This window comes from Melospiza melodia, unplaced genomic scaffold, assembly GCF_035770615.1.
Source record: "Melospiza melodia melodia isolate bMelMel2 unplaced genomic scaffold, bMelMel2.pri scaffold_32, whole genome shotgun sequence".
NCBI lineage: Eukaryota > Metazoa > Chordata > Aves > Passeriformes > Passerellidae > Melospiza > Melospiza melodia.
In genome coordinates, this window is record NW_026948638.1 from 9,225,336 (window position 1) to 9,237,690 (window position 12,355).

The 12,355-nt window shown below is 52.1% G+C and overlaps 1 protein-coding gene across 1 annotated transcript; it reads left to right on the top strand.

The window, feature by feature from the left end:
* The first annotated feature begins 1,051 nt into the window (after window positions 1-1,051).
* LOC134434180 (olfactory receptor 14C36-like) lies at window positions 1,052-1,984 on the top strand. Its single transcript, XM_063182862.1, has one exon. It carries the CDS (start codon window positions 1,052-1,054, stop codon window positions 1,982-1,984), a length of 933 nt encoding a protein of 310 aa, XP_063038932.1.
* Window positions 1,985-12,355: the final 10,371 nt, after the last annotated feature.

Below are 12,355 nucleotides of genomic sequence, written 5' to 3' on the forward strand. Positions count from 1 at the left end.
GATGAGCAGCTCTTCTGCCAGCCCAGCAGGGCTGAGGCACTTCCTGCAGCCATCCCAGGCACAGCACAGAAGCTCAGAGAGCTTCAATCAGTCAGGGCTGGGAAGGTGCTGAGAAGTGCCTGGGGCAGAATCACTGCCAGCCCTTGGCACATGAACCTCTGGCTGCAGGACAATGCAGCTGCAGCTCCTGGAGTGATCTCCTACAGCTGGAATATCCCAATGCCTACAGACCCTGTGAGTTCATTCTCTGATTGTCTCTTGTGTAGAGCAGCCAGGGGTGCCCAGGGCTGTCCTGCTGAGCAGGGTCCTGCAGCCCAGGGTGCTGTGCTGGGGCAGGGACTCTGCTGCCTGCCAGGGACAGCTCTCAGTCAGCCCTGGCAGCTGCTCCCAGCACTGGGGGGCAAGGTCTGGGTGGGAGGAGACAGCTGGTACGGCTTGGAAGTGTTCTCCTTTTGTGAGGAGGATGCTGCATTGTTCAGGACTGCTCCCACCATGACATTTAACTGCAGAACATTTCCAAGTAGATTATACAGGGCGCAGAGCAAGGCAGGGGCTGCACAGAAGGGAAAATTCTGCTTTTATAATCTACTTCTCTGCATTGGAAATTCCCCATAGATATTTATCTCTCAGTTAAGGTTGAGAAAAATAAAAAAATTCTCTCAGATCGGACTAAAGCAGGCAGCAACAGCAATCAACACAGGACCTCTTAAAAGCTGCATCAGTATAATTTTTCCAGCCCCCTCAGGGTTGCTCTGACATTCCCATCACAGTCTGCAAGGTCAGAGCTGCCCCTGGGTGGTGCCAGAGCTGGGAGGGGTCTGCAGGGAAGAGCTGAGCCCCCAGGGCTGGGCTGGGCTCTGGCAGCACTGGCAGGGCTCAGCCCTGGGCACAGGGAAGCAGCTGCTGGCAGGGACAGCTCCAGGCAGCAGAGCCCTGAGCAGGCAGTGGGGGGAAAGCGCCCTCAAGCTATGTTGGAATATTTAAAGTCCTCTCCAAACCCAACTATTCCATGGGTACCTTTTATACAGATCTGTGTGCCAAGACACCGCAAATGTCCAACAGCAGCTCCATCAGCCACTTTCTCCTGCTGGCATTGGCAGACACGCGGCAGCTGCAGCTCCTGCACTTCTGCCTCTTGCTGGGCATCTCACTGGCTGCCCTCCTGGGCAACGGCCTCATCATCAGTGCCATAGCCTGCAGCCACCACCTGCACACACCCATGTTCTTCTTCCTGCTCAACCTGGCCCTCACTGACCTGGGCTCCATCTGCACCACTGTCCCCAAAGCCATGCACAATTCCCTCTGGGACACCAGGGACATCTCCTACACTGGATGTACTGCGCAAGTTTTTCTGCTCATCTTCTTACTTGGAACAGAGCTTGCCCTCCTGACGGTCATGTGCTACGACCGCTACGTGTCCATCTGCAAACCCCTGCACTACGGGACCCTCCTGGGCAGCAGAGCTTGTGCCCACATGGCAGCAGCTGCCTGGGCCAGTGCCTTTCTCAATGCTCTCATGCACACAGCCAATACATTTTCCCTGCCCCTGTGCCATGGCAATGCCCTGGGCCAATTCTTCTGTGAAATCCCACAGATCCTCAAGCTCTCCTGCTCCAAATCGTACCTCAGGGAACTTGCGGTCATTGTGGTTAGTCTTTGCTTAGGTTTTGGTTGTTTTGTGTTCATGGTTTTCTCCTATGTGCAGATCTTCAAGGCTGTGCTGAGGATCCCCTCTGAGCAGGGACGGCACAAAGTCTTTTCCACCTGCCTCCCTCACCTGGCTGTAGTTTCCCTCTTCCTCAGCACTGTCATTTTTGCCTACCTGACGCCCCCCTCCATCTTCTCCCCATCCCAGGATCTGGTCCTGTCAGTTCTGTACTCGGTGGTGCCTCAAGTCCTGAATCCCCTCATCTACAGTCTGAGGAACCAGGAGCTCAAGGCTGCAGTGAGGAGACTGATGACTGGATGCTTTCAGGAACATTAAACTGCTGGCTAATTTCTGCAAATCACTTGTAATAAAAGTCATCTTTGATACTTCTGCTTGGTTTCATTTTGGAGGTCTTTTTTCTTTGTTTTACTTTTTAATATTGTCCAAAAAGAAATTTCAAAGTCTGTGCAATTTCTCATTTGGTTTCTCTCCACATTCCCTGTGCCCACAGACTGTGTCAATGAGAGGCTGCACTCGTGATGCCTTTAAAGGAATTAAAGCATCTCCCAGCAGAGTTTTCTGCAGAGATTCCCTTTTGTTGCCTTCTCTGGAGCTGCAGCAGCAATGGCGGTGTGCAGAGCTGGGGGCAGATCAGGGCTGGCATAGCAGCTGTGCCCAGCAGCAACAGCACTTGGTGTTGCCAGTGCTGCTGCCATGGCCCTAACCCGCTGCCCTGGTGGCTCTGGTGTTGCCGTAGGGCCTGAGTGCTCTCGGGGCCGGGCACAGCCCTGGGGGTGGCAGTGCCAGGGCTGCAAGAGGGACAGGCCATGGGCTCTGCTGGGGCAGTGCTGATGCCTCATGCCAGGCCCTGGGGGCTCCAGGCTCCTTGCCCAGGCTCTCTCAAGAACACACCCAGGCCAATGCTCAGCACAGAAACACCCGTGAGAAGCCCCAGGCTGGCCGTGGGCAGGCTGGGAGCAAACAGCATGGCTGGGGCTCTGCAAGGGCCCTGGGGCAGATGGGAAAAGGCAGCAGAGCAGGGGCTGATCCATCCCCAGTGCGCTGGAGAGCCCAGGGCAGCGTCCCAGAGCGTCTTCATGGAGCTGCCAACAACATCCCTCCCTCTGCAGCGCTGGCCTCTCCCCCAGCTCACACAGGTGCCCCATCCTTGCAGGCACAGACACGGCAGCACTGGCTCAGCAGCCCCTGTTTGCATGGTACACAGCAGGCAGGAGCACCCCCATGCTCTTGGTGTGGGGACATGAACCTGAGGGAGCACAAATGCCATCAGCCCCTGGGGCCAGCAAGGGCTGGGGGACACCAGGGAAACCACTCAGCTTTGTTCTGGCCTCTGCAGTGAGCCAGAAAGTTTGTTCCCATCAGCTGGGAGTTTCCTGTCCCACTGCAGATGCTGTTGCTCAGAGCCAGGGCTGCCTGGCAGCCACCCCCAAACTGCCCTCAGCATTTCCTTTCCTTTACCTTTGCTTTCTTTACTTTTCCTGACACAAATTTCTTCGTAGTGCCCACCCACCCCTCTTTCCCCCCTCCAAACAGCCCATCCCTGTTTGCCCTTTCCTCTCTGGCCCCACTCCCCACTGCAGTTCCTTACTTGGTCCCATGGGAACGTCCCTTGCTGAGCATGATCATCCTACAAGTTCTGCAGGAATTTTCTGCAGGCTCCTGCAGTGCCTGGTGCTGCTCCCTTGCCAGAGGCACCCCAGGCCAGGGGGGCACATCTGGGCTGCTGTGTCTGGCTCTGGGGCTCCCTGTTCTGGGCAGTGAGGAGGAGCTGCAGAGGCACTGCAGGACTGACAGGATGGGCTTTGGGGCTGGCAGGAGAAGCTGAGGGACCTGGGCCGCTGGAGCATCTGAAGAGGAGGCCCAGTGCTCATCCTGCAACTGCTGCAAGGGTGGCTTCAGGGAGTCAAAGAATCAGCAACAGTGGAAAAGGCCTTGGAGATCATCAGGTCCAGTCTGTGCCTTGACACTGCCTTGTCTCCCCTGAGCCTCCTCTTCTCCAGGAAAAACAACCCCAGCTCCCTCCGCCACTCCTCACAGCTCTTGCGCTCCAGACCCCTCACCAGCCTTGTTGTCCTTCTCTGGACACACTCCAGCCCCTCCATGTCCTTCCTAAATTGGGGGCCCAGAACTGCAAACAGCACTCGAGGTGCTGCCCCAGCAGTGCTGAGCACAGGGGAAGAATCCCTGCCCTGCTCCTGCTGGCCACACCATTCCTGATCCAGGCCAGGAGCCATTGGCCTTCTTGCCCACCTGGGCACACTGCTGGCTCATGTCCAGCCTGCTGTCCACCAGTTCCTGCAGGTCCCTTTCTGCCTGGCTGCTGTCCAGCCACTCTGTCCCCAGCCTATAGCACTGCAGGGGTTGTTGTGGCCAAAGTGCAGGACCCAGCACTTGGACATGTTAAACCTGACCTTGTTGGGTTTAGGCCCTGGATCCAGCCTGTCCAGGGCCCTGTGCAGAACCCTCTTACCCTCTAGCAGATTCACACTCACACCCAGCTTGGTGTCACTGCAAATTTGCTGATGCTGGACTCAGTCCCTTCATGCAGATCATCAGTGCAGACATTGAAATCCATACTGGCTGGTTCTGATCCCTCGGCCATCCTGTGGGTGCCCTGTGATGGCACTCAGGGTGATCTGTTCCATAACCTTGCTGGGAACCGAGGTCAGGCTGACAGGCCTGGAGTTACCCAGCTCCTCCTTCCAGCCCTTCTTGGTAATGGACTCACATTGGCACCTCCAGTCCTCTGGGAGCTCCCTGCTGAGCCACCACTGATGGTAAATGATGGAGAGCAGCTTGATGGAGCTCATCCACCAGTTTCCTCATCCCCTTGGGATTGATCCCATCCAATCACATACACCTGTGAGCATTTGAGAGGGTCAGCAGGTCACCAACTGCTTCCTGCTGGATTACAGGGATAATTACAGGTTCTGCTCCTTGTGCCCATCTACCAGCTCAGGAGAACACTTGTCCTGAGGACAACCTGTCCTAATATTGAAAATTGAGAGAAACAAGATGTTAGTCTGTTCAGCCTTTTCTTTATCTTTAGATACTATATTTCCCACTGCATCCAATAAAGAGTAGAGGTTCTCTTTATCCAGACTTTTACATAATTAATTTATTTATAGAAAACTTTTCCAGTATTTTTCACTGAAGTGGCCTGGTTAATCTCTAATTGAGCTTTCACATCTCTGCTTTTCTTTCTGCATGACTTAATAACATCCTGAAACACTTCCGAAGTTGCCTGACTTTCTGTCCAAAGTTAATGCATCCTCTTTTTCCCCCTGACTTCCCACAAAAGCTCATGGGCAGCCAGGACAGCCATTTTCCTCACTAGCTCATCTTTTGCCACACTGGGACAGGCAGCTCCTTCCCACTTAAGATGATTTTTTGGAAATGTGTCCATCTTTCCTGGACCCCTTGGTTTTTAAGGACTGTTTCCCTTAAAAGAAATGAGTAACTGATTTGGTACTCCCCAGATCAGCATCATGAACAGGCGAAAGTCTGCTCTTCATAATTCCAGTGTAGAAATTTTGTTGCTGCCCCTCCTTCTTTCATAGAACATTGAAAACTTGATTATTCCATGGTCACTGTGCCCCAGGCAGCCTCTGAGCCCCACATCTGCCACCAGCCCTTCTCTGTGAACAGCAGCAGACAGAGCTTTTCTTGGCAGTGGGAGTGTTACCAAAAATTCAGTAAAACAGAAAACTCCTTAACCCCAATGTAGCGTTAAGAAGCAGCATTCTTTATTCAGCTGCATGCACAGGGGATAGCTCCTCCCAAAGCCCTGCATGCTGAAAACAGGAAAGTTTCTGTTTATTTTCCTGTATTTTGCACACAAATTCATTGATTGTCCTGGACTAAAAATACAGATGATAATAATTTCCCCAAAATCATTACCACTTTTCCTCTCCCCTTTACCCATGTGTTCTTCTCTCCTGGGGGCTCTCTGGTGGTCCCTGGTGCTCATGGACCCCAATGTTCCCATGGGCCCGGCTGAGCTGGCAGGACACTGAGTCTGCTGAACTTCCAGTTCCCCTTCTCACACAATGGGCATTGTGTGGTTTCCATAGGCCTGGGGTTGTGGAGAACAAGCTCCAGGTGTCAGCTTAGCTGGTGGAGACAATTTATTATCTGGTAACTTGAGGTCACAGAGTGGGCTATGACATCACAGAGTGCATTACGTGAGGTCATTGAGCAGCTATGAGATCATAGGCCATATCTGTGACATCAGAGATCCAGCTGTGACATCACAGGACAGACGATGACATCACAGACTCTGGTGTGACATCAGAGACCAGCTGAGTGACATTAGAGACTGGGCTGTGACATCACAGAGCAGGCTGTGACATCACAGAGGGGCTGTGTGACATCCCAGCAGGGCTGTGTCAGGTCACTGGGTTGGTCACTCTGCCCCAGCTCCCCCTCACAGTTTCTCCCAACAAGTCTAATGCTGTCCATGCCCAGCAGGGTCCCTGTCCCCCGGGATCCCCCCGGCCCACCTGGAGCCACAGCCTCCACCAAAGGATGTTCCACAGGATCCACCCCAGAGCCTGACATGGGGACAAGGGGCCAGGGCTGTGTGACCAGGACATAAAGGACGGGGATTATCCAGGTCACTGTGGCCTGGTCTGGGTTGCCCAGGGCAGGAAAGATGTCTGGCAGCTGGAGCAGGGTCTGGGAAGGGCCTCCAAGGTGGGGCTGGAGCCCTTGGGCTGTGAGCAGAGGCTGAAGGAGCTGGGCTTGTCCAGCCTGGAGCAGGGAAGGCTGAGGGGCTCCTCATCCCAGCCTGGCAGTGCCAGCAAGGAGGGGATGGAGAACACAGAGCCAGGCTCTTCACAGGGGGCTGGGGGGAGACAAAAGCCAATGGGTGGAAGGGGAAAGAGGGGAGATCAGCCAGGGCATGAGGAGATGAAATGAGTCAGGCTGCTTTCAGCACCAGTGGTCTGAGTAAATGTATAAACGTCCAACCCTCAGCAACTGAGAGAGCTGGACATACTGAAACATGAGTGTATTTGAAAATTTAGTCCCAGGTACAATCTGGCTTGTCAAAGGAATTTATGGACCAAGAATCAAAAAGCAATGGAAAAATAGGGTTGTGACAAATTTCTGAATTCTTGCAACTTTAATTACTACTTAGAATAGCTCACATTGTGTTCTTGGACAGAATCCACTTGAAGTAATATATTCCTCTACTCCATTAGAAATGAGTGACCATGTGCCCCATCCCCAGACCAGTGGTATGGGAAGGAGGGAACATAACTCTTAAGTTAACCCTTTAAACTTTAATACAGTGGCTGATGATTTTGTAATTTAACTCTAATAATTGAACAGCAAGGAGTTCACTCAGGTGGAATAATGAACAAGGATGAGTGGTTTTATAGTATTTTTTTCCTCCTCTCAGAATTTTCCAGTACATTCCCTCCCTTCCTCCTCATCTCTAAATTGCAAATATATAGAAGAATTTTAATTCATTTTGAAACTGATGGGAGCTGTGTTTCAAGGTGTGACTTTTGACCATAATATCTCTGAATCAAACTCGAGATTCCCAAGGATGCTTGATTTTAATTCTGAGGGATGCATCCATGGCAGGGATCTACCCTGGAGCTGTTGGTCCTAGAAGTACATAGTACCTTGGAGTGGTGTTTCAGATGCCATTTTGTAATTTAATGGATCAGATTACTTTCTTTTCAAGAAAAACTAAGTTTCTTGTGGGCTCAGTCAATGAGATGGAACCATTTTAAGAATAAGACAGACAGGACAGTACTACATATTTATGTGGAAAACACATTTTCCTAAATGATTAGTTTCCCTGTCCAGTCTTACAGGAAAATCAGACTGCTGGAAATCAGTTCCTGTAATTGAGCTGAAATCCTGCAAGGTAACATTTACTCTGAAGTATAAATTTATTAAAGTTACATATAAAGCATACAATGAATATTGCCAGGACATCTTTAAAATGCTATTCTACATACTTTCTAATGCTGGGAGAAGTTCCTGTGGTCTGTTTTCAGTCCTACAATTATGAAGTATGCTATAAAGCATAGCACAACTGACCATTTCCATCTTATGCAAGAAAAGTTACACAAAGAAGCAGAAACCGTTGCATTTTAGCTGCATTTCAAAAAGAGGTGCATTGGTGCTTAAGGCCAAAGTAGGGGAAATGAGAAGATCTGTGAGTTGATCAAAAAGCTGTAAGGAAACTTTGCTCACAAAGCAGAGGTAAATTTGTAGAAGTTTGAGAAAATCCATTTGGGTAATCCCTGGTTTTGAAAGTGTAGGGTTAAAAAGTCAACCTGCAATACTGTGACTCAGAATGGGCAATCAAATCCAGGGATGTCTTCAAGTCACCACTACTTGTGAAAAATTTCCTTAAAATAAAAAGTAGCTGACATGTCCTGAGATGGTAAGGCAAACCTATTTCCTACTCACATGTGCTCTTCAGATCTTCCACATGGCGGAAATGCAATCCAATCTTATAAATCCAAAGTCTGATGGGCCCATTCTAAAGCTCCTCAAAGACACGGTCCTGTGGAATATCAGATGACATGTCTGTGCTGAGTCACCACAAAAGAAAGCTAAGCCAAGGCTCATGATTCCATGGGTGAACAGAGCTGATTTGCAGAGGAGTTGCATGCACTTTATTCCCCCTCCCACCCAGGATTATGTTCCACTTTCAAGATGCCTCCTGGGTCTGCCTCAAGATTTTGACAGAGAAGGGAGTGACGGCATCTCATTTGTACTGGGATGCAGCTATCCAAATTTCTGGAGGGAATCTTACAGGGAGCATGGAGCTTGGGCAAACATCTGTCCCACTGCAGCTTTGGACTGTTCCAAAGGGGCCTTCTTTGGGCTCGACATCTGCAGGCCGTTGCAGAGCAGCGAGCTGCAGGCTGCTGCCAGAGCTCCGACACAACGAAAGTGTGGCAGTCCAAGAATCAGCGCACGTCTCTTTGGGATGTTCTGAGACTTTCAGTTGCCAGAGAACCAGCAAGCAGGACCACAGGAGCTCTCTGCGTCAAGACCTAAGCCAGCCTGTCCCTGACGCAAAGGGAGGACAGCCTCCAAAGCGAGTCAGAACAAAGGACAGCATGCACCCACGTGCTCAAGAAGAGACTGCAGCCTAAAATACTCCTGGAAATTTATTATCTTTGCTTCTTTTTCCCCCTAAATGACATTGAAGAAGTGAGACTTTTCAGAACCAGCTTCGATGCCACCTAGAAGAAGCAGCCTTGCTTTCAGGCAAAGCTTTTGGGACCAAAGGGCATGTTTGCTTGGATTCCTTGGATGTCGCTTGGCTTGGTGCATTTTCTGAGTTCCCCTGGGATGTCTTGAGCACTGCCTTATGGACTGGGAGGACATTTTCTGCTGCTTTATGAGTGAGGAGAACTTGCCAGGATTTTCTTTGGCATCAGCTGTACACAAGGTTGGCTTGCTGGGCACAAGAAAGCCTCAGAGCAGCTGCTATTGTGAGGTCAAGCCAGAGGTGCCACCTCACAGTGCTGGAAGCACAGCGTTGTTCCGGGCGGCAGCGGAGTCTGTCATTTCCTCCGCTTGCTGCCTCAAGCAAGACAAGCTGCAAATTGCAGACTCTGAGGAGAGATCCTCAGAAGTACTTCTAGCAACTCAGTGGTTGTCTCCAGGAGTGAAGGAAAGCACCTTTCGCTCCCAACTCTGCCCCTTAGAGGCCTTGGCTGCGTGACTTGACCCTTTGATGGTGCCAAGACTGCGATTCCCTTGGCCTTGCAGCACAAAGTCCAGTGCAGGGAGGGTTTGCTGCTGAGCCCAGCAGCTTCCTGAGCTGCTTCAGCAGGGAGCTGCCACAGGGAAGAGGCCCTTTGTGGAAGCTTTGCTGGGCTATCATCTTCAGCCTAGGGATGGGAATTAGGGCATGCCATTTAAAAGAATATCTATCTAAAATGCAGGAAAGAGAAGAGGAAAATGCTGGTTGTGCTGCTGGGCACAACAGAAGCTCAGAGTGTTGAAGAGCAAGGGGCATTTCCACCACCATGTTTCTATTTCTCTCTTGGCAAAAGAGGCCCAAATGTAGACAGAGCCTAATATAGCACCCTTGTTGTTCTCTTGTTTGCTGTGGGAAAGAGCTGTTGCTCCGGGAGGCATGCTGGGAAATGGAAATGCTCTGTGTTGGGACTGCCTTGTGCTGCGCAAGTGGCCAGCACGGGCACTTTTCTAAGGGCCTCTGGTTCCTTTTGCCTTGCTCACTGCAGGTCACCAGACACGTGGATGGAGGCAAGCCTGTCCTTTGGTGAGTGGCAAAGAAAGCTGTGAAGTTGCTGGCATGTGAGAATTGTGTGGCAATTCTGCCAGCTTGGCCTGTTGCAGTCGAGTGTGGAGTGCCAGCGTGAGAGGCTGAAAGAAAGGCCAACTGCCCAGTGGCATCATCAACAGCAAAGGGAGCACTGGCTGTTTGCTGATTTTCCAGGGAAGCTCCTTTCAAGAGATGAAAGGCAAATGGGACAGCCCCAAGGCATCTTGCTGCTTCTAGGCAGCAGGGAAGCTCAAATGCACAGCATGATTGGAGCAGCACCTCATTCAGCCAACTTCCTCAGGTTTTCATGCCTCAGAGTGCCATTTGTATCAAAGTCTATGATTTGCCCTTCTTCTGGGTCCTTTCCCAGCTCAATAGAAAGCAGCTCCTAAGGGACTGGCTTTTGCCCATCTCTCTCACTTCTGTCTTTCTGCAGGGCTCAACAGCAGGGTCAGCAGCTCCTCTGCCTGGCTCTGTCATTGAGGAAGAGGCTGAAGAGGAGCAAAGGAACATCAAGCCTCCAGCTGCTGTTCCTCCACGGCCTGAACGTGCAGAGCCAGTAAGTGGCAGCTGAGCTTGTAACTGCCTTTGGTGCAGGGCCAGGCTTCCAGTTTTGGAGCAGCCCTTGTTGCTGGTGGCTGAAGATGCTAGTGGCTGTGTGCCTGCTGTGACATAGTGCTGCTTCAGGACAGCCAGGCAGCCCTGGCCAATGGGTTCTGAATTTGTACATTTAAGCTGGGATGCTGAGAGGGCCCGAGAATGTCTCTTGGGATCAGACAGGAGGCAGCATTCAATGATTCTCAGTGTAGGAGTCAGCCCCTTGTGCCCATTGTCAGTGCAGGCTGCCTGTGGTCAGCGGATGGAGCGGCCCAAAGACGCAGTTGACAGCCTTGCAGGGAACCAGGGAGACACTGACCCCTGGAAGGGAACTTGCCCTCTCCATGGACTAATTGGCTTCCGGCTGTGCTTCACTTCCAGCCACTCAGAGCAGAGTTTGGAGAGGAGAATGCTTGGCAGCCCTGCATTGTAAAGGGCGGGTGGGTCTGGGTAGGGCTGGAAGGCATGTCCCAAGGGCCACTCCCTAAAGGCTGTCATGGAGAGGGGAAATCCATGAAACAGATCAGAGAAGGGACATGCTGCAGGCTTCTGAGCAGACCACTGCATGCCAGCTCCGGGCTGATTTCATTGCCCAGGGAAAGACAGGAGGAGGAAAGCAACGAGGCTCTAGGGCCCTGCTCTGATCTCTTTCTGGATCTTGGCAGCTCCATGGCTACCTTGTTGCCAGTGTCTTGCCGAAAAGCTGCAAACATGGAACATGGAGGTGGCTGTGAGGGGCTGGATCCAAGCAGCCTTTGGGCTTTTCCCAAAGTTGCCTTTGAGAAGGAGACATGGGAAACGCCCCAGCTGGAGAGGCCTGGCGGTGGCTGACAGCACCTTGCCAAGCCTTGTTCTGGCCGTGCGCTGCGCAGGGCATGTGTGCAATCCGCCCTTCTGACAGGCAATCCTTCCTTGTCCCAGCTCAACACAGGCCCTGCAATTCCACCTGGTGCCACTGGAGCAACGTGCCCTGCAGCAGCTAGCTCACCCCCTGCTTCTGGCACTGCCTGCAGCAGCGCAGCCCAGCAGCCCGAGATGAGGGAGGAGCAGGGCCTGAGGACACTAAGTAAGTCGGGTGCATCTCTTGTCTGCCAGAGCAGTGTGTTGTGTGCGTGTCTGGGTGTAGGCTGCACCAGAAGCTGCCCTTCGGTCTCAGAGGCACTTAGGCCTCTCTGCAAAACCTGTTGTTGTGCTTTGAGGCAGCGCAGCAGCACTCAGGGAGTTCCTGCTGCCGGTGAGGGTGGCTGGGCCTGGCTTGGCTCTGCCTGGGCTGCCTTCTGTGCCAAAGACAAAAGCAGAGATTGTTTCTGCTTGAGCAGAAGGCTGACACCTAGTCACCTAGTCACCTAGCAAGTGACTAGGCCCCAGGGAGCTCTCTGGCCCCAGCTGTTTTCGGGCTCTTGTTCTTACTCCTCCTCTGTCTCAGACACTTTGTGCCCCTGGCAGTGGACCTGCCAGTGATGGTGGCTGTGACTGCAGAGGCTGCAAAGGCCCTTGGTTACCTCTTAGGGCCCCCTTCTTAAGGGCTCCTCATTTTGGCTTATGACACGGGATGGTGCGCTTGAATGAAATCAAGGCCTTCTTGGAAAGGCCACATGATGAAAGGTGGAGAAGATGGCCCTCCCACTTGCTGGTCTCAGCAGCTGGAAGCCAAGGGACCGCAAAGGGCCCAGAGCTGCTGGCAGTGGGGCTGCCTTTGGGAGGCTCTGGGCAGCGGTGTCTCTGTATGCCAGTGAGCGCACTGCACTGCTTTTGTCTTTCAGGTAGCATTGTGAGTGTGGGCCAGCCTGTGGAGAGATTTATTAATAATTGGTTAGCTG